The sequence below is a fragment of the Aythya ferina genome (assembly GCF_964211825.1).
Source record: "Aythya ferina genome assembly, chromosome: 6".
NCBI classification, from domain to species: domain Eukaryota; kingdom Metazoa; phylum Chordata; class Aves; order Anseriformes; family Anatidae; genus Aythya; species Aythya ferina.
Window position 1 is genome coordinate 20,406,492 of NC_140303.1, and position 22,115 is coordinate 20,428,606.

The following is a 22,115-nucleotide window of genomic DNA, read 5'->3' on the forward strand; positions in this document are numbered from 1 at the left end:
CATGGGCTGTACTTGAAAAGCTTAAGAGGACAACATGCTTTAGCTAATGAAAGATCCAGCCTGAACCTGAGCGCAGCAAAAAAAAAAATTTGTATCTCCAAAATATCTGTCCCTCTTCCAGTTTGGCCAGACAGGTCTCGGGGTGAGGCAGTTCCTTCAAACGTCTGATGGAGTAAAGATCTACGCATCAGACGGAAAACAATAGGAGGAGACACTAAGGAGAAGTATAAATGTCTCACAGTCTAACTTCTGCCTGGTGAGCATCTCACCCAGTTTGCTGGTGCAGCTCCACGGAGATCTATGTGACCCTACATTTCCTGAGGCAGAAAACAGTGCTGGGAAAAACAGAGAGCTCAGCACTTGTGGAAGTGCTCAGTACTATATGTTGTCACAAATGCTACCTAGTTAGCTTTTTCTTTCTTCATTAACGTATCTTATCTGTCCTTCAACCATAAAACTGTAAGAGCCCTATTGTAGCAGGGCCCACAGTCCCCACACACTGACTGTTCCATGCACGACAAGGGTTACACTGGTGAAGTCCATTACAACGAACAGACATCAGCAGCCAGATCCAGGGCCCAGGAGCTACATCACTGGCACGAAGCATTTTCAAACTTAGAGCACGTCTTTTGGTGTGGGAGAAAAACAGCATCACGTATTCCACTGCTTCCCACTTTCCAATGCCAGATGTATGCCAAAACTCATCTCAGAATTGTTCTAATTTATGAATGGAGGGAAATCAACCCCCAACAAGGACCATACACGAGCAAATGTGCCTCTCTATGCCACCTTCAAGACAATTAAGGCTGGGATAACCTTAAGCATTCTCCTTCATCCAAACAATATCATCCTCCAACAAAGCTGACTGCAATGCTTCACTGCCCAAGACACAGGTTTCTAGAAGGCACTGGCAGAACTCCTTCCTACCCAGCCAGTACCCCGCCAGCGCACTGCATGGCTACACAACATTTATCTTGCTTTGCAGTATGTACTGCTACTGTGCTGCGCTCTGTTCTTGCAACACTACTGGTCTGCTGAGGGTGTTTGCTTCTGGGACACTGTGCCCTGATTCCAGGGAAAAAGTCTTTCCTTCTGCCTGGAAAAAGAAGACACGGAGCTTAGGATAATTACCTCTTACAGGAAAGATGCATTGTTGGTAGGAAAGAAGCACCCAAAGAAAGATCTCTCTTCTCTTCAAACATGTAGTGATATCATATTATTAATGTAACTATATAAAGAGTTTGGCTGATCCTGTGCATCCAGAATGCACCCACAACCCTTCCAGCTTTTTTCCTTCTTGAGTTTGAATTGGTGCAATTTAGAGGACTCAGAATTCTCTTCATCACCAGTTTCATCAATTATCTCTGTCTTTAGCAAATCTGGATAAATTTGCTGTAGTTGACTCTGAAGGGAGAATATAGGACCATTTGGAAATTATGCTTATAGAGAGCAAGTGTGATAGTTCTGCATATTATTGCAAAGCTGGCAAATATAGCTAATTAAGATTTCACCCACTAGTAACTGTATATCATGCCTTCAGGGACTGTCCTATCAGTTTCAGATTAAGTTTGGCAAGGAATTATCATTTCTAGTCTTAACTAGGTAAAGACTAGATACCTATCTCTAGCACTTAGAGGATAGAGGCTCATAATTCTTGCTAAACTCTAACTATGTTTTTAGCTAATAAAACTGTTCGAGAAATAAAGACGTGTCCTACCAAAACAAACCAATGAAATATTCTACTCTGCTTTGCCAAAATTTGGAGTTTTATTAAAACAAAGCTTTTCAACTGGGTAAATGATGCCTCTAACTGTAGGTACCTACATTTGAAATTTATCTTGATATTGCTTTAAGTTCTTCTTTAATGATACAACTTGTTCCCATTACTCCCACACCACCAAAAAAAAACCACAACCTTTTTTTTTTTTAAATAGGAAATTTTGAGGAACACAGATCTTTAGCCTTTAGAAGTATCCTGCCTGTTTTTATATATACTATTTAGTTCAGACTAACATACCTTTATTATTTTGTATGTACAAAAAGAAAGCATAAGGTGTAACAGCCTTCTGAACACATCGATTTTTTGCTGAAAAGCTGTACTGAATTCAGAACTTTGACAGGTTGAAGGAAATAGTGGTACTGGAATTATAACAAAGTTATAGAGTTCAGATCCCAATTCTTCAAAATATATATTTTAAGATATATGGCTTCTTTAAAATGAGAGGAAATATAATCCCTCATTCTTTTAAAAGCTGTGTACAGGGATGGATTTTTACAACGATGAATAGCCTAATCAGAGTGAAGAATCCTCAACTGAAAGCTCACAAAAGGCCCCCTCTATCCCTTCTCCATTTTTTCATTTCCACTTTTCTCTTGAAAGGGGTGTCTCACCAGAGAACCTGAAGAGTGAAAGATTTTAAAGTATAGGACTGAAATCCATCAAAACCAGAATTGTGGTCCAAACCCAACCAGCTGTCAAACCCAGAGGTACGAATGTATGCTCACTTCTGCCTAATAAAATTTGAATCAAACACTTTGCATCTGATTCTCCATGTGAGCTTTTATGCAAACTTCTAAAGTGCAAGGAATCCTGGGGTGGAAGAGCTATTCTGAGAGCTTTCACATAGTTCATGTAATTAGGGAAACCACTTCCTTTGATTGTAAGTGTTCAAAACAGCTGAATTTCTTCTTTCAAAGGAACTCTGTGATTTGGGTCATCTCTTTTACTTGTTCTTTCATGTTTCTCAAGATGAGAGGTGAGACTGTAGAGCACATTATTTAGAAAAAAAAAGATTCCACTTTTTGTTTTAGGGATTGAACTTGGACTATTCAAAAGGTTGTCATTTGGAAATCTATCTTTCTTTCCCTCCCTCTGTTTCCTTCCTTTTCTGATAAGCTCTTCAGTAGCTCCAGTGAGCATAGTCCAAAATGCCAATTTAAACCTAAGGGAAAACTGAAATGTGGTACATAAAGAAAAAGGGACTCTCATTTTCCTTTGTACTGTTGTGGCTGAATATGTAATTATAAAGGAGCTTTAGCTGCAGGACCTCGGTCCCCATGTCACGTTTACTTTTTTAATGGTTCTAAACACTGACCAAGCAAAAAGGCAGAAATACAGATTTTAAAAGACAAACAAAGCAACTGCCCTAGTCTTTGAAAGGGTCTGTGGGTTTTTTCTTTCCCAAAAAAGAAACTCGGGTCACAGTTTCAAAGCAACGAACATGTCACTCGTGCTAACAGCCGATGCCAGTGTTGTTACAGAATCAAGTGTCACTTACCCTGAAAGAATTTCTTGAGGCAGGCGCCCTGTTAGTGCCATTACTTAACGTTCATCTCAGTAACACAGCCTGGAACAAGCAAGGAATCTCTCCCTTTTTACAATGTACCATAGAACACAAGAATAAGAAGGCAGGAGGTTTCACACTGCAAATTTCAAATTCATTAAATAACAGCAGTATGCATGTTTACCCTGGGAGGATTGAGTCTTATTCCCTGTCAGTGAGAAATTACAGCCCTCCATCCATATCTACCGCACTAGCAGGGAAGTGGTTTGCCATGGGACCAGAGCAGAGCACTTGGGACGTAGTGCCAGCAACCACATTACTGCCAACTTCTACACAAGATGGAAGAGAGAACAGCTTAGAGAGAAAGCTTCACAATAAAGTACAAAGTCATGAACAACTGAAAAAACAAAAGTGAAGAGCAGAGCTCCAAAGACTGCAGACCTAAAGAGTCGGGTTATGGATCTCGTGCTTGCCTTTAGGGCCCTCACACAAACTCTTAAAGGGGGTATTAGCAAGGCAACATCCAAAAGCAAAAGCAGTTCAACAGCTCTGAATTTTACCTGTTTCTACATACTTGCGTCACACTCATCACCCCAGCACACACAGGCACATCCCAAAGAAGTCAAAGTAAAAAGTCTTTTCGTCAGTTTAGAAAATCAAAGGTGCACAGTTCACTGGAAGAACAGCAATCACTATTTATACACAATCACCTTTGACAGGTCTGTCTCAAACACATCTAGTATTATTAAAACAAAAGTTAGTATATGCTTAGACAAAAAGTAATTTCTGTGCTTTTTTTCCCTTCTATCTGCACACTGGCATGCACATTTTCTTTGCTCTGTGACTCTTCCAAGGAAGAGAAAGGTTCTGCATTGGAAAACGTCAATCACTCACCAGAGGGTGCAGCAACTAGATGATCTTAAAACAAGTTTCCAGAACAACCACCTACGTACCTCTCTCATTTTCTGCCTCTGCTATACAAAAGTTAGTAGAGAACCTCAGCTTTCATTTAAAAGCTGATGCCAGCCCAGGCTGCATGCATGCCTATTGTTTCTTCCCCACTTTCCAAATATGAGCTTAATCAGCTGAATCTCATCTTGTGTCCACCAAGAGCTTCCTTGCTTCTCCTACTGCAACTCAAAGGTCAGTTTTAGGGTTTTCTGTTTCTATAAAGCAAGCTTATTTTTGATATGGCCACTAGAAACTCACATACCCAACACACGCACACAAAATGTAAACATTTGTGCAGGCAAGTCTCATGACATGATTTTCTCTCTGCTTTGCTTAACAACACATGTCTGAATTTAAGAAGAGATTGGACTGTGCACTTAGTCACATGGTCTGAACTTTTGGGTAGACCTGTGCGGTGTCAAGAGTTGGACTTGATGATCCTTAAGGGTCCCTTCCAACTCAGGATATTCTATGATTCTATGATTCTGTGATCACAATCCTCGAGTTTTGGAAGCTTGGGAGTGAAACACACAGCCAGACAGAGGTGGAGAGGAGGAAGGGAATGGATGTGGCCCCTTCCCCTTGCAGTGAGCTTGCCCAGGGCTGTGCCTTTGGGCACAGTTGCTGTTACTCCTGCCTCCCAACTCCTTTGTGGTGGTTGCTTTTTGAAATGGAAAATTAGGCAGAACAGTTTACAGATGAATCCAGTAAATCAATGTGTATTTGCAAAAAGGATTCCTCCCCAGTAGCTGAATGGGAAAGTTGAAGTGAAGCACACTTAAGGAGACACAGGGCAGTTTGGAGGCAGCTGGATCAGGCAAGCAGCTCCTTATTCGCCCCTGTTGGCTTAGCACCATTAACTGAGTGTGAGAGAAAGGGTTAACACTGGAGCTGTTCCTCTGCAGCCTCCCACTAACATAAACAGGTCTGAAAGCTGCCTCACACTGTTTATACTGTCCTCTTAAAAAGGAAACTTTCTCTGTCAGCACCTTAATAAGTGGCAATAGGTAAACGTGCAATAACCTTTACAAGCAGAGTTGCATCGTTTACAATTAAAACCAGATTCATTTTGATGTGTCCCTTAAAGTTAGAATCTATATGCTTCTCAGCTTTGTTTTCAATGAAATCTTCTGCCCCAGACCCTCTTGCAGCTCATGTGTAACCAGACAAAAATTACGGACAAAAAGGAAAAAAAAAAAAAAAAAAAAAAAAGAGGCTAGAAAAGAAGAGCGTGTACAGTCCTATCGAGATTTTTACTGCCCTCTTAGGAGGACAAAACTCACTGTTCAATATGCCATTGCTGCAACGCACATAGCAGGTATTTCAGGGGACCCCCAACCAAAGACTGCGTCTCCTGCACTCAGCTTTGAATCCAACAAAGAGTAGAAACTGTACTATGACCCCAAAAGACAGGACTCAGATCACAGCTCCAGCACAAACACTAAACTGCATTTGATCAACCACACACTTACATGCAACAATCTAGGAATGTTATTAGATTCATAAAATACTCAGCAGCAAATTTATTACCAACAGAAACAATAATTTGTTATTCCACGTACTGCAATGCATGTGCATTATTTAATTAGAGCTCCCAGGGACTGCAACAGCAGTGGATTTCAGTGCTGGTCACAGACCTTTAACTTGTCCCCATCCCTCAAAGCACTTGATACTCAAACATGCAAGTGCTTACTATAAAGTTACTACCAGATTTCACCTGCAGCAGGATTTTGTTATTGTAACTTTGTCTTAAGAAACTTACAGACTTAGATAAAACTACAGTTACATAAAAACTAACTTCAACTGTCTTGCAACTTCTTGAGTCTGCAAAGAGCACCTCGAGAGAAAAGGAGCTCTTCTACGTCCATGAGATTTCTAGTGATGCTTCAGTACAGCTTCAACATCCCAGAATACCATTTTGCAGTTGATCACTTCAACAGAAACCCAGGGTCAGTGAATGTCGTGGGAGGGGACACAAAAGAGCCACAATTTGATGTCAAGGGTTACTGGCATGGAGAAATAAGCAATGCAACCTCTCCTCCAAATTGTAAATAATAACTGAGCCCATGCAAAAAGTAGACCGAAAAGGGAAAAATATATCTAGACGGGAAAAACAAAAACAAAACTTAATCATGGCTAAGTATCTACTTAGTACCTACTGCCAATTCCAGCCCACTGCCAACAAAAATTTGCAGCAGATTGACAGAATAATATTGAAAATAATATAGAATGGAATTAAATTAATTGTGAAATGGAAAAATGGAAGAATATTAAGGAATACCCTAACAGGCTGGATACTGTGGGCAGCAAGAAGGATAAGACAGTGCTTTTTAAATAATTGACAGGAACGGGTTTTCTCCATTACAAAAACAATATTTATTCACAATTTGTAGAATTGTGGTGTTAAAACTTGTTCACCTGATGAGTTGCACCTTCTGAAAAGGCAAACGTAAAGATAACTGAGTTGAAAGGATCCAAGACCTCACAGAGATACTACTCCTACATAAGGGATTGGATACACGACACGTTTCTGTGCATCAACCAAGCTCTGGCAACTGCCTGCATACTCCTGACCAGCAGCACCCACAAAGTAGTTCCGCTTCACTCTTACAAAGTTCAAGACAATTCAAGAGAATCAAGCGAAAGGAAGCAACACAGAAAACCTGCTGCTTCTTTATTAATTTACCTGTTTATCAGGCTTGTTTGTTATTGTTCACAGCTGTCCATCAGTCAACAGAAGGAAACATGAACTTAATCCTTTACAGTTTCAATACAAAATCTGCTGGTTTAGCAGATAAAAAGGGATAGGGTAACTTCTTAAATATGGCTACAGCAAGATTCACAAGCACTTGTAAAACTGCTTTTCATTTATTGCAAGCTAAGATAACAACATCAACAGTCACTACGTCTCAAGTGACCCAAAATAACTTTTGAAACCACAGAGTGCCAGTATGAGCTGTGCCACGCCAGTTTCATTGAAGTTGATGTTTAAATCAAATTAAGCCAAAATTGGCTTGATTTAAAAGAACTGTGTATATACAAACCAGTAAGAAGCTCAAATTAAGCTGGACAAAATATCTCACTAAGCTACACAACTTGTAATACAAATACTCATTATTTAGATGAAGCAACTCTGAAAGATGTTACTCATCTAATGAAAAACTTAGTACAAAATGTTTAAATACACAAGTAAAAAAATAAAAATCCACCCCAATAAAATACAGCAAAATACAGACCAGTATGTTTCTGTGCCTGGACAGCTACGTTTCTGAGAACATTTTGAGGAGCAGAGACATAGAGGAATAAAGTAGCTCTTTAAAACAGACAAAATTAAAATAATGCCTGTTCTTCCCAAGAATAAATGTATTCTGGTAATGTTACATCATTTTTTCATTAGGCTGGTATCTCCCAAACCCCATTTGATTGCAACACATATTCTGCCCAAGTCTTACCCAAAGCATCCACTATGAAAGTCTCTTAACACACTTTCTTGAGACCTGAGAACATGTAATTCTTTTACAATATAATGTCCTTCAGAAAATGTCCCTTGAATGAAGGCCAAGAGCAGTGTAAAATCAAAAGCAGATACAGCCAGAGATTTGTTGCAGAAGCCTGTACTATCAAAATGGTTTATTCTGAGGCACAGAATATAAAACAGTTGCAGCATCTGAACTGATTTTCACAACAGCCACAGAATAGCAAGGATACTGAGTATCCTGATACCATTATGGGGGTACCTTAGTGCTCAGAGAAGTGGGAAAAGCCATTTCCTTTACCAAATTATAAAAAGAAACAGAAAATCCTACAAAATAACCATTCTGTTAAATAAAAAAAAGACATTTTAAGATCCCCCTTCAATATAGTAAAATACAGTTTTATTTCTTTTCAGCTGTTCACAAGATACAGCAGCATTTCTTTAAATAAAGATGGGGCTAAAAATGTTCCCATGAGATCACTTAGTTCAGGGATGTTTAATTTTAAAAAGTGAATTCTAGTTTTCCTTCATCTGTTCATGTCTCTCTGGAAAGTTCGTATATTTCATGCCTACACCTTCTATAACATATACACTAGGTCATCTTTTACAGCTCTTTAGCAATCCTGTGTGCATCCAAGGATCACATATTGGAATCCGTGGGTTTGTTGCCCCTCCTCTCTGTGTCACAATCAAGTAAATGTAGACATTTCCTGACAGATGTCATCCTGAATCACTTTAAAAACTGACCGATTCAGAAATGAAAGGGGTAAGGGAGTAGAAGGTCCTAGAAAGAGCTAATAAAATAATTTAAAAAGCATCAAAACTGCTCTTCATTACAGCCAGAATGTCCCAGAATGGACAAGTCATTCAAGGCTGGCACCCAAGCACCCTTAATAGCTATAAACTGCAAGCAAAAACATCTACTATTTTTAGTCCTGTCTGGGCTACGTATCAATTTCAATTCGGTTTGGTTTGTTTTGCTTTATTTTACTCTGTTGTTTTTCTCTTGTTACTCTTGAAAGTCATTCCCAGTCCTTACTCTTATGACCCACATTAAAATTACCACATACTCTTTTAAGAGTACAAACATGACTGAGGTAAGCTTAGTGACATGCCTATGATTAAGCTTAATTCATTCAGTTTGGAAGTTACAGGCACAATCAATGCCTTCTGGACAGTCTCTTCCAAAAGGAACCATAAAATAAAAAGAGGGAACAAGCTGCATTACTTTCCATATGAAAAGTTTTATGAAGCAGTTGAAAAGATCCCCTAAAGCTTATTGTATATAATGCATATGTGCAAAAAAAAAAACAAAAACCTGACAATATAGCAATATAGAATTAATTCCTATGGTAGCCAGACTTCCAGCAATACTGCCTCAAAACCTGTAAGAACATGTTTTTGTTCTCAAGCCTCATAAAATCCCATTCCATCATGCAGACATGACTGAACAAAACACGCACAGTTAACAGTATTCAGTTCAACATTTTTTATGCCCGAGTGGCTGTTAGTTCATCAGAAGCACTTTCCAATAGCTTTCAGTTGCATTTTACACTGTTTTACTCCTGCCTCTCTCCGTCACTGGCATGTGGCTGCTTCAGAGCAGGGCCTGTGCTGGGAGGAGGTCCAGGACCAGCCATACTGAGTGAAACCAAGCCACCCTCTACCTCAACCCTGTGGTTTAGCAGCTGAGGTAAGCTAACCACAAACAACGCTGCTGCCCATCAACTGCACAGAGGCCGTTCGTGGCTCCAGAGAGCAGACACGCTGCAATTAAACACAAGTTTCAGGTAAGCTCCAGCAGCGATGAACCTCACAGTGACGCAGCGCAGTCCTGACCGGGTGCCAAGGACTGAAAAACAACACCAAAAACACAGCCTTCAACGCGGTGACAGCCAACAGGTGAACCCGGGAGCCGCACAGACAGACAGAGGAGGCAGATGCTGTTTGGTGAACAGCTAAGGTATCCAACAGCAGGCTGTAACATTTTGCTCAGGCAGGTATCTGCTCTGGATAATGGAGTCAAAAAACTGCAAGCAATTTGCAGAATAAGGCCTTTGGCCTAATCACTCCCATCTGCTTCAGCAGGAGACAAATTATGAGCCTATCCAATAACTCACACAAATTGTTCACAAAAATACCAAATAACTTCCTGAGTAGAAGGTGTGTGATTTTCTTCAATGAGTGCACATAATTATCACTTGGGGCAGAAGGAGCAAGCACACATCCTACTACAGGAGACATTTCTGCTTCCCCTGTATGCATCACAAACGTCATGCTAATAGTTTCATATTCCATAAAACAATTCACAAAGAACTACTGTTCCTTCCTTAAAACCAAACCCCACTAAAGTGCCTGTACAAGACAGTAAAACTGCAATTTAATTTTGTTTTTGCTGTTACTTAATCACTCAAGACACACTCTTACAGTTTACCTAATCGGCCTAAGTCTTTCCCAGAGCTGCAGATCTGATACTCTAATCAAGGTCTGGCAGAGTATTTCTCTCTCTCAGTACACCTATTTAGCTGCTCTCATCCACATAAACATGCACCTCTTCCTGTACAGTCAGATTTTACTATCTCTCCATAAGAAGTTAATGTCTTGCAGAGATCTTCCCATTTTCCACATTTTAAAGACTTTTGAAGAAACCTGCCTGAGCTACACCCTTTCAAGTATTTATTAGTTTTTCCGAGTACATATTTTAGTATGAGATGCGGCTATATACTGGAACAAAAAATGCTTTGTCTTACATGTCAGAACCTACCAGTCATTTGGCTAATAGAAAGCCTTCAAGATATTTACTGTTTTTGTTTGGTTTGTTTAATAAAATGAAGCACAGATACAACATATTTGCAGAATGACACCACTGCTCTATTGACTTGGCTTGTGCCCTTGGACTCAGCAAGCATGAAATTCCTCTGAGCGAGCTTTTCCCAACGCCTCTGTTTTCTCTTTATTCAGTTGTTATGGATTATTGGCAGCAGTTAAGAGAAATGAAAGACAATCAGTCACGGAGTTAAAAAGGACACTTCCTTTCAAAGAAGTCAGAAAGGGCAACAATTAGTTTTCCGCACTAAATGCAAGCTGTCCAAATATCTACATACAGTTTGAGCGAGTTATTTTTCTAGTGCTATCCGAAAAGTCATTGACTCACCATGACTTTAAGCACAGTTAAGTCACAGACGTTCAATATTGTCATCACTACAGATAAACATACTATGGACAAACATGCTGCATACTACATATGTAAACAGACTGACAGCCATTAGGGTCAGAAAAGACCTTCAGATAACTGAGTCTCGCCTCCAGTGTACCACACACAGGCCACCATGCCTCACTGAGCCCTCTTCTGCTGAACTCAACACCATGACAGAAGCAGTTGTCCAAAAAGACATCTCATCTCAATGTGAAGACATGAAGAGATGGAAAGGATTCTCCATCTTCACTCCATCCCCATGTAGTCTTTTCCAAGTATTACTCATCCTCACTCCTTATAATTTGTGCTTTATTTCCCATTTTAATTTGTCTGGCTTCAGATCCCAACCTTTAGTTCTTGTAATAACTTTTTGACACTAGATTAAACAAGCCCAGAGCATTTTCTCCATATGAAAATGCAATTGTTGTAAACAAGCTCTTACTTTTTTTTTTTTTTTTTTTTTAATTCCCCAAGGTTTTCAACAGACTGATTCTGGCAAATCTTTCTAGACTTACCTAAGGTATCACCACTTGCCTCTATGCTGCCCCTCCAGAAACCTTTCAAGATAAATTGCCCATACCACGCTGCTCACAACTAGAACCCATCTTGCTAGTTTAGGTTCCAAGTGGTGACTGGCATGAAGAAAAACATGCAGATTTTGTACTTGAAGGCACTTGCCCACTTCTGCTGACAATACTTTCTGTCATACCCACAGACACACTCCCTTGCACCCCCATACTTTCCACTCTCTGAGTGTGTTTTGCAATTCCCCTGGGCTGCCCCTCCAGTTTGTCAGCATTCCTTTAGAAACAATCAAAAGGGGACTGCTCCCACTGCCTAACACCCTTTCCCCAGCGCGACTTACCCAGACAAACCATGCCCGCTTCTTACAAATGACTTGGTCCTCATTTGTATATGCAAGGACATTATTTGTAACAGCACCATGATAAGCTAGAAACTATACTATATTCTTTCTAGCATATAGTTTCCTTTTCCCAGTGTGTAACCTGTACCCCTCACTACAAGTTGAACTTTGCATTTCAATGTTTAGAAAAAATGTCATCTGAATGGTCCAGCTGCGTCAGGTCATACATAAACTGTCCTACTTCCTCCATTATTTCCCATTCCACTAAGGTTTATGCCATCACAAGTTGTAGTAATTCTGTTTTTAAGTAGTCTTTCAGTATGTAACAGGTCTAACTAATACAGACACATATATTCAATAAAGATATGATCACTGCTGAGATCCGCCAGTCAGATGATTTTCAAGCAGCATGTTACTGATGTTGCCTAGCACTGATTTTACTTGTCTTTTCATTTTTAATATTTGTTAATGTTCAAAGACAAAGAGAAAAGTATACAAATTGACATTGGACAGAACATGTACCTCTTCTACCATCCTCAATAGAAAAAACATGAGATCCACATTATTTTACACAGTAACTTGCTTAATCATGATCAAACATGCTTATCACATCACTATGCATGACGCAATTGGGCTAACTCTGTTGCTGCAACAGTAGGTGAATCTTGGTGTCTGGTTATTTGCTAAGCATGTCATCCTCAGAGCTGCTTTGCCACGATTCAGCTTCTAACTCTCTTCCTAAAACACTTTGAGGGTATTGCATAGAAGACATAAGATGCATACATATGTGTAAGATATACCATACTGGAATGACAGCCCAGTGCTGTCCAGTGCTACACCAGTGCAGCCTGGCTGCAGCGCTAGTGGCAGACCTGCACGCAGACTGGAGTTCTAGAGGACTGCAGGCACCACAGAAAGCTAAGGGTCAAGAGGATTTTCAGGTAAACCTCTTACGGCTGGCTAAGTTGCAGTAAGTAGTCATTCTGCCTTTTCCCACAGAAGTGCTGAAGGACCCGTCTGTCTTCCAGCCACACAGGAAGCCACTGGAGAAGGCAACTAGTATAATGGTTAGCCTTTAACCACACCGCGAGACAGGGCCAGGCAGAGGCGCACCTGTGAGCAGCTCAAAGCTTATGGAGCCCCACATGAACAGCTCCTGCAGCAGCAGGGCAGAGGCAACACCTAGCAGTACACGTGATGCCTACAGCAAACGTACAGGCACCAGCCACAGCGCCTGTGAGACTACATGTAAGGACAAAAGCAAGGCAGGCAGAGCCAGTGAATGCTAAGTACTCCTACCTAGCAATGTGCCCAGTGGAATCAAGTGGAAATTACTAGCTCCACAAGTGCAGCAGCTTTTCTCCTCCTCAGGGTCATGACAGAGAGGAGCTGCTACACAGGAAAGGTAGAGGAGGGCAGCAAAGACACAGTAAAACAAGAATGCTTTAAATCAGACACACTCAGGCAGAGCCCCCTCAGTATGTATTTGTTGTAACAACATCCAGTTACAGGTTTTTGTAATTAAACAAACAAACAAGTCGGATGGCTTCAATTAACTCAAGAATTGAATGTATGTCCTTGTTTCCACAGCAGACAAAGAAATTAAAAGTAAACTCTTACCTCTTTTTCTATTTTGAGCAGCTTCTTTACAGCCACCTCCTTGTCCTGAGAAATCCATCGGGCTCGATAGACACTCCCAAAACTCCCTCCACCGCAGTTCTCAAAAAACTGCAAGTCATCAAATCTAATTTGCACAAATGAAGCACTGGTAGACGACATCTCATAATGACAAAATATACCACAGCAAAATCTGTGAAGAGAAAAGCTGTAATTAATACTCACTCCACGGATTTATGGACATTCTTACCTATGTTCAGACACCCCAAAACAAGAACCTGTTGCAACAAGCACACTGCAGTAAAATCCACCGAGCATAAGAGGAAAAAGTCTAGGAGCTCGCAGCCCAACAGGCTATGCAAATGTTTACATTATTTGCACAAGCTATTAGGAACAGCTGGGAGACAGAAAGGACTAAAAATACTCTGCAGTTACACGGAGGTCTCCCGAGCACCTTGGAAGGAGCTGTGCGAAACGCAAGCGCGTCACCACGCTCCCCAGCACCGAGCCCGCTGACAGACGGGAAATGTGCTTTCAAATCCCAGCTTGCATAGGAGCTCAGGCATGCGAAGCACGCGCTCTTGCCTGTTGTGATCACTTTGCACGACACACAGCACCCTGCGCCGGGCTGCCAGGCGCACGGCGGCACACATGGGGCGCGCGCTGCCAGCCAGGTAGCAGCACTCTTCACCAGGGTGCAGAAAAACCTGCCCACAACAAAAGTCGTTTTCTAAATGAGTCAGTTCTGTTCGCATGTTACAACAAAGTGTAAGCACACAGTAATTTATCTGGGTTGCAATATGTGAAATTCTGCAGCCTGTGCCAAGACCAGCTTCGGCGGTTTTGAGAGACGATCCATCTTTGCTGCCAGGAGAACAGAACGTCCTTCTCAGAGATTTCAAAGTGATAAACCTCATGCCTGCAGCAAATTTCAAGCAATGTTATCACCTAAGCGAGTGAACAATGACTAATTTTAGGTTTCTTTTTCTTTTTCTTTTTTTTTTTTTTAAATGGTATTAGATGGGAAAGCTTCAACTTCTCCGGAGGAGCGCAGAGCAGGCAGGATCCCGCAGAACCTGCCACATGCTGTCTGCAGGACCTTGAGGCTTGTGGTAGGAACCTGCACCAGCTTAGACCAACAAGCTTTAATCCCCACCAAGAGTCACTATACAGGCAGCTAATGAACGTAAGCTTATCAGCGTAAACTGAAACAGAGATAGGTCTGAGCAAAACAAACAGATACTGTTTTGCTGGTGAAAGTTACACCTCCAGTTATACTGATCTATCTACGGGATCAAAATACAACACAAGTTCAGGAGCCTCCAGCCTGCAGGGCTTTCTGAGATAGTACAAGACACCATGTGCTTGGGAACTGCATCTGTGATATACCTAGCTCTGGCTGCTGCAAAAAAAGCTGTCCCTTTTGTAACAGAAACAGACACACGTTTCCTCTCCCGGCTCTCCTGAATTTGTGCATAATTTGTTAAACATTTTGAGATCTCATTTGACCAGAAATTTCTGTCCCCATTTGGTTGCAGCAATTCTCCAACTGAGAGATGAGGATACCAAAGTATTTTTCTTTTATATGTTTTTATATGTTGTACAAGATAGCAAACAGCCTTTTCTGAAACTGCATGGTGTGTTGCAGGTCTCTTCACTACCCACAAGGGTAAAGGCAATGGCTGCCCAGGCCAGGACAGCTTTAACATGTTTATAGAAGGCATCACATTTTAGAGGGAGCTGGCTTCAACCACGCATCTCGCTGACAAACAGTCTGCAATGCTCTCCAGGAGGCAACAGTTTCTGTTCCCAGCTCTGCAAGCTAGCACAAGGGTCATCCCTGCACCAGGAAATAAAGTCTTCTTCCAGTATCCCGTCAGCTCCTTCGCTAAGTGCCTGAACTCTTCTTTTGACCTTTTGTTCTTGTTTTAACCTTGTCAATGTTGTCATTTGATTTCCTTTCATCTCTTATGTACCTACAGAAGATTAGAGTCATCCTTTGTACTGCCCATCATATACTTTCTTTAAGGAAAGCTCAAGGGAAAGGAAATCAGTCCCTTCTGCAAATCAGTAGCATAATGAAGGCTGTTCTAACTTTTGCTTCTTTGCCAATGCTGCTTAATTACCTGGTCCTCAGAAACAAAAGCTCATTTGTCATTTTTAATTCAGCAGTTCTTCAAAGCCAACGCTGTGTACATGCATCTCACGCATATGTGACACTTTATAGGCAAATAAAGCAGGTAAGCTTCACAATCCAGAGATTCATTTAAGCACGTGGATAATTATGCTCCGGTGAATAATCTCCTTACTGATGACAGAGTTATTCAGAAGAGTAATGTCACTCACAGGCAAAAGTATATGCACCACAACTGGACCATAAATTAAAGAGGAAAGCGTGAACAGCTGATAACAGATGGTTGTGTTGGAGATGGCAGAAGGAACAGAAAACCAAGCAAAAACAAAAATGCATCAAAGGAAACAACTATTTCTGGCCTTTACTATCTGAATTCAATAGTTCTGAAAAGCTGTCAAATTATCTTAAATTACTCTTCACCCAAAAGAACCAAATTATGCATACAAACAAGTGAATTATTTAACTTTTGAAAGTTACACTAGCATGGAACTAAACGTTGTTCTAAGATTTCACTGAAAACAGACATCAACATTTACTAGTATTGAACAAAATCCACACCAGACACTTGTTAAATGCAAGCAAGTACCTTTCTGTGTGTCCTCCCTGCTGTTTAAAAATTTACCCATTCCTAAACATTTCTGCAATTACAGTGCAGTGCCTGGCACACAAGCACTTGCAGAAGCTACTGTTCATTATTTAAACACCTTTTCAAATGTATCTACAATAGTCAGATGCAGATGCTACCGTCACCAGCATACAGTAAGTAATATAATATAAAGAATGATTCATGGATTTGCATTAGGTTCCCCCAGAAGTTTTTTTCCAGAGAAAGTGGAAGATATTTACCCACGATGCTAAATGAAGAGAGATCTGTAACTAATGACAGCCTAAGTCAGGTATACAGTTTTCTTCCTCTAGATGAAAGAATAAACCCGTTTAAATATTACTCCATTTTTCTTGATGCAAGGTAGCTAATCCTCAATTAGAGGGATCAATCCCTTTGTTATGTTTGAGAAAACAACTGTTTAGAGTAACAACTGCATGTGACAATTACACACACAGTTATTAACTTGTCACCGTGTTTTAAGAGATATTTAACAATCTGAGTTTACACCATTGGTTACGAAAAATATCTGGTATTTCCTTAAACTCCATATTCTTCTACTTCTATCCAAAACAAGTGCATCACTCTGCCCACGTGTCGCACATTTTCAGGCCGCAGGCTTTCCAAGCCTGGAGAGCAGCCCCTGCTTGGGGCCGCAGCGAGGCATCAGGCAGCTCCTGCTGAGCGGGCACGCAGCGGGAGGAGGGATTGGGCTGCCCTTCCAAGGGGGCACAGCTCAGGCTCCCCAACTACTGCTGCCATTTAGCATGGGGAACGCCACCTCAAGGGACCCTGTTGCTTGCTGTCTATACAGTGAAAGTGTCACAGTTCAGAAACTGACTGACAAGTATTCGAAGAAATCATCTGATTGCTGGTTATTGCAATTATTCCTGCGGGATCTTTGGGGGAAAAATAAGCTTGTGCCTCTTCAGGTGTATTTCTAACGAGTCACATGAGCTTGTAATCGTGCAAGAAATATCACCACCTTCTCCTGTGTAGATTGTTTTCCTTGTAGTAACTTATTTGAGCAGGACGTTAGAAGCTGGTCATTTCACACCACAACGAAACACATCTAAGCCACCTCTGGCAGTATTTAGCATGCAGGGTACTAACAGGGTGCTATTACCCAGAGCCACTTTCCAGCAAGGTATTAAGCCATGCTCAGTTCAATGCAGTAATATAAATGCTGAGTGTGTGAAACCGCCTACAACGAGCCATTACTGACCTTTTGAAATTAAAGCATTTTTGGGAGAGCAACTGGCACAACTGCACTGCCCTGCACCTTCACGTACTGAAACAGGATGCAGTCAGCAGTACCCCAGTGCCCAAAACAAGTGCTGCACAGCAGGGAAACTGCCACTCAGCAGCACTCTGCTATATTCCAGCACAAACCAGAAGGCCCTGCTGCTTGTCACTCAGCTACTGCTCCCCGAGGATGGGTGGCTTCCCCTGATGGGCCTGCACGTTAGAGACAGGAGGAAGGGAAGAGTTTAGCACAAACTGTACTGTAACTGCAGCTCGGTGCACGCCTGTCAACTTTAAATTGCATCCCACACCTTGCATGTGCACCTGACGCTTTTTAAATATCCGATCACTCAAAAAGTAATAATAAAAAAACAACCTTTATAATTTATTCAAGGAAATGCCTTTGTAACTCTCTCCCCCCACTTCACTGTGTGACTCCACGAAGCCTGATTCAGTGCTTCTTTCGGGAAGGCATCCTGCCAACATATTGCCAATAAAGTAGTAGCACACTACACTTGTGCTATCTTAAAATACACAGCAGAATGTGCCAAGTTTCCTTATTTGGCAAAACAGTCCTTTTGCTTCCAGGATCTTTGACCATCCATTTTTAGATCCTAATCATCCTTTGTATCCAACATGGCCTACAGTCCTCGAAGATACCAACCTGGATTTCTGCAGCAGCACACTTATTTTGACTTCAAAAACAAAACAAACTAAAAGAAAACACACACTAAAAGAAAACCAAGCCAAAATATAGTTAACCATTGTCTTTTCTAACAAGAACACTGACATGGAGTTGTAGTAATATCGACCTGCAAGAGGTATTGCAGAAAGAGAAGTTCTTATAAATAAAAGACCCTTTAATCATATTATGAGCTGTTAATGGGTAAGATACAAACAAACTCCCTGCACACTCCTTAACTCAATATATCTCAATCTGCCAATAGGTTAAAATAAAACCAACAACCCCTGGATTTCCTAAACTTTCTTGATCCGATTTAGCAGCAGCAGTGCAGATGCTGGGACTCAGGGCAGCATTCTGCCTACCTAGGCTACAAGAGCAACAACACTCGAGCCTTTGTCAGAGCACGAGAACTTTGTGCAACTTCCATTAATAAGATTTCTAATTTTATTTGAATTTATATAGACATCAGTGCTACAGGAAAAAGACCTCAACTCAGCTTAAATAATTTGAGTACTTCAGGAAACAAACTATTCTATTTTCAACCAGATCTGCACCAACGGCAGAGGCCAAAGGGTCTGAACGCCTCTCTTTAAATAGAAAACATTTTATCTCGGGGCAACACCGCTGCGCTCGCTTCATTCACAGCGTGCCTCGCCAGCGGTGCCCACCGGGAGGAACCTGCACGAGGTGCGGCAGCGGTGGCACCGCACTTACACCTGTGTGCGGGCCCAGGGGACAGCAAAGCCCCACCTGGGCACCACCACCCGTGGCCACGGGACCCCGGCCTTCGTCGTGGCAGCACCTGCACGCCCCCTCGCCTGGGCCAGCGCCGCGCTCCTGGGCTGCCACCGCCTGCAGCGCGCCGCACCGGCAGAAGAGGCCAGCTTCGGTGGACTTACAATTTGAGGACAAAGTCCTGGAAACACCGAACTGCGTGCCGCCAACGGGCAGCCCTGACGTTCTCAGAGCTCGCCCTGTGCCTTCAACCACCCCTGCTCCTGGCGCTCAGAGAAGCGGCGGCTCCGGGCCCCCCGACGGCTCCCCACCGGCGCACACGAAGCGTCCTGCGGAAAGGGACAGGCGTGGGCAGGGTTGGCAAAAGTAGGAAAAAGGAAAGAAGTAGAAGAAAGGAATTAGAAAGGAGACAGAGCCTGCCGGCGCACTTTACAAGTTCAGAGGGGAAAAGGAGGGCGGGGAGAGCCCCGCACGTCGAAGCGCAGCCCGGGGGACCCCATGCCGAGGACCGCGCCGCAGCAACACCAACGGGCCCCGGCCCCGCGCCTCCCCAGCGCCGACCCGTCCCGACAGCGCCGACATGTCCCGACAGCGCCATGTCCCGACACGCTGTGCCGCGCTGCGGCTTTCGCGCTCGGCCACGGCGGCCGAGCGGCAACGCGCGGCCCCGCCGCGTCCCGTCCCGTCCCGTCCCGTCCCGTGCCGTGCCCCTCACCTTCCCCGAGGGACTCCGGGCTGGCGGGACCCGAGCGGCGCCGACCCCGAAGCCGCGGCCCGCGCGCCGCAGAGGGAGGGAGGGCGGCTGGGAGGGGAGGGGAGGGGAGGGGAGGCTGCAACCGGCGCGACCGCGGCTCCCGCCCAGTCCCCCGCGCTTCCGGTGCGTGCCGGGGAGCCGCCGCCGCCGCCCCCGCGCCGCCCGGCCCCGGCACCACCCGCCCGGGGGGCCGCGGGGCCAGAGGGGACGGGGCGGGGGCGGGGGGCTCGCAGCCCCTGCCCCTGCCCCTGCCCTGGGGACAGCCGTGGTACCGGTGGGCTCGTAACGGGTCACCGAGGGCCGCGACGGGCAGGTGCAGCCCCGTCCCGGGCCCGGCTGCCCTCGGATGGCCGCCTCGGGTCGGGCAGGAGGCGGGGAGGCGGCCCCCGTCCCCAGCGCAGCCCCTACCCGAGGGTGTCGGTGGCAGCGCGGTGCTGTGCCCTCACGGCAGGCTTTTGGGAGACTGGGAATGGGGGAGCGGGCTGTCACGTCTGAAGGAAGTGACTCAAAGGGCTCGGGGGCAAGCAGAATCGGTGTCCCGGGGCAGACGCGTCCCGTGGACGTGACGGCGCGTTTCTCGTGTCGGCGTCGTGAAGGCTTCGGCGCAGGGCCCATCGCTGCCCTGCCACGCTCCCCGGCGCGGCCAGCACTGCCTGCACGGCGGCTTCGGGTCCGCTGGCGCCTCAACCCCTTGTTACCCCTCACATCACATCACATCACATCACATCACATCACATCACATCACATCACATCACACTGCTGCTATGTGGATGTGTTGGTGCACCACATAAAAATCAGCTGCGTAGTGCAGTGACTGGTGAGGAGGTGCACAGCATCATGTACATGGCCGTACATCGCGGTGATGGATGGTATCGGGATGAATCACAGAGATGCTCTTTACCGGTGAATCAAATCCAATGATCTCACAAACATCAGAGGCTTTTACCCAAGGCAAGGGGTAGGCTGGTTAAAAGTTAAAACAGTGGAGCACAAGTACACATTTCTGGGCACAAAACACGTTATTTAAGTGTTCCACAAGAGTTAACCAGAGTTTACCAAGACACGAAGCAGTCAGTGCAGAAAGTACCCAAAGAGAAAGCCCAACAGCATGCACTGGTGGCCTCCCCTCTGCTCTCCTGGCAGGATGAGAAGTGACGGAGGGCAGCAAGCTCTGCTGCTGCAAAGCGCTGGTACGGCACTTTGGGGCACTTTCCCTCTGACCTTAGAGTGCACGCTTTGTGAGGGGGCAGCTGGTGAGCCTGGAGAAGTCTCCAATCAGTGCAAGGCACTGCAGCATGAAAGCACGAATACCAAATGCGAATCACATGAAACTCACGCTCTGGAGGAGGAGAGGTGCTGCGTAGTCTCCTAAACGCTGTGACTAACATGTTTATCCTTCCTGTCTGAGGCAATTGCCAATTAGTCAAATGACTTTAAAATCCATTTAAATGTTAAATCACTCAATTCATAGGCATTTGCTGTGGACAGCAGTGTGCTCATGTTCAGAGGCCTCTTGCCTGGGGCGTGTTGTCCACATGGCTGCGTGTGCGCTGCATCAGGATGTATCACGGCTGACTTTAGGCCCCGGCTGTAGAAAGAAATAGATTATTCCGGTAGCGTGTAAGATAAAACATAAACTGCGGGGGTGGTTAATGTTTCCTGCTCCAAGAGCAGGAGTGCAGAGTCTGCGCCAAGAGCTGCTAATGTATCACTGATCAAAATATTTAATTGCACTTGCTCTATCAGAGGACAAGGGAGCAAATGAGCAGGAGCCTGTACGTATGCCGCACTGTGCGAGTATTGGCAAACCCAAGTGGTGAGCTATCATAAAACTTGTATTTTAGTTACTGAAGCAAGGTTTTAAGTGTACATTTTGGGGTTTGTGGTCCTCCTGCTTTCTGGTTAATGAGTCTTCAGATACTTTCAAGCTTTTTTTCCATTATCATGAGAACTAAAGAATTAGGTAAAAAAAGAAATCAGAGTTGTCGCAGTTTCACATGTTGAAACAGCAAATTAAAGTGAGCCAGCATGTGGTGGTACCACTATTTTCCCCTTTCTGTGTAGAAAATTCAGACTGGATTAGCTTTGGAGAACTTCATCCCAAACTCAGGCTTCAATGCATGTAGAACAGGCAGAAAAGGAAAATATTTAAAAGCTAACAAATGTTATTGTGAAGCCACAACAACTAGGGCAGGAGAAGGGCAGCTCTAGCAACTCTTAACTGCATTTCAGAGTTGGAAGGACTCCTAAGAATTGTCTCTTTACATCTCATTGCCACACTGGGCATGCAGTGACGTCTCTCTGCCTTTCAGCATGGAAAATACAGTTTCATGCATACATCCAGGTGGTTTAAATCACCCCGGCTGCCAATAGCAGCCGTCACACCCCTCTGCTGCCCGGCCAGCCCTGCTCCCACTGGTGCTGCAGTGCCTCCAGCCTTGTGCCAGCAGGGTTTTTGCATGGCCCTGTGGTGAAGTGGGCTGTGGAGATCTCGGGGAAAAGAAATCACTTTCCCCAGCTCAGTGTCTGAATTCAGGTCAACGGGCTATTGCACAAGGACTCATGCCAGT

At 43.9% G+C, this 22,115-nt stretch overlaps 1 protein-coding gene across 4 annotated transcripts in view; it reads right to left on the reverse strand.

Annotated features, from left to right (window-relative positions):
- Nucleotides 1-19,633, reverse strand: part of MAP3K20 (mitogen-activated protein kinase kinase kinase 20) — an 86,764-nt gene extending 67,131 nt beyond the window's left edge. Inside the window, exons 1-2 of one of the 4 annotated variants that reach the window (XM_084523589.1) lie at nt 13,974-14,058; nt 13,392-13,581 (exon numbers count right to left, since the gene is read on the reverse strand). In XM_084523589.1, coding sequence (XP_084379715.1) covers nt 13,392-13,581; nt 13,974-14,041 — 258 coding nt within the window. In that variant the 5' untranslated portion in view covers nt 14,042-14,058. Of the gene's footprint in view, nt 1-13,391; nt 13,582-13,666; nt 13,820-13,973; nt 14,063-19,506 lie in introns of those variants that run through there. The other 3 variants (XM_084523588.1, XM_084523590.1, XM_084523591.1) reach the window with 3 other exon arrangements.
- Between the last annotated feature and the right edge of the window lie 2,482 nt (nt 19,634-22,115).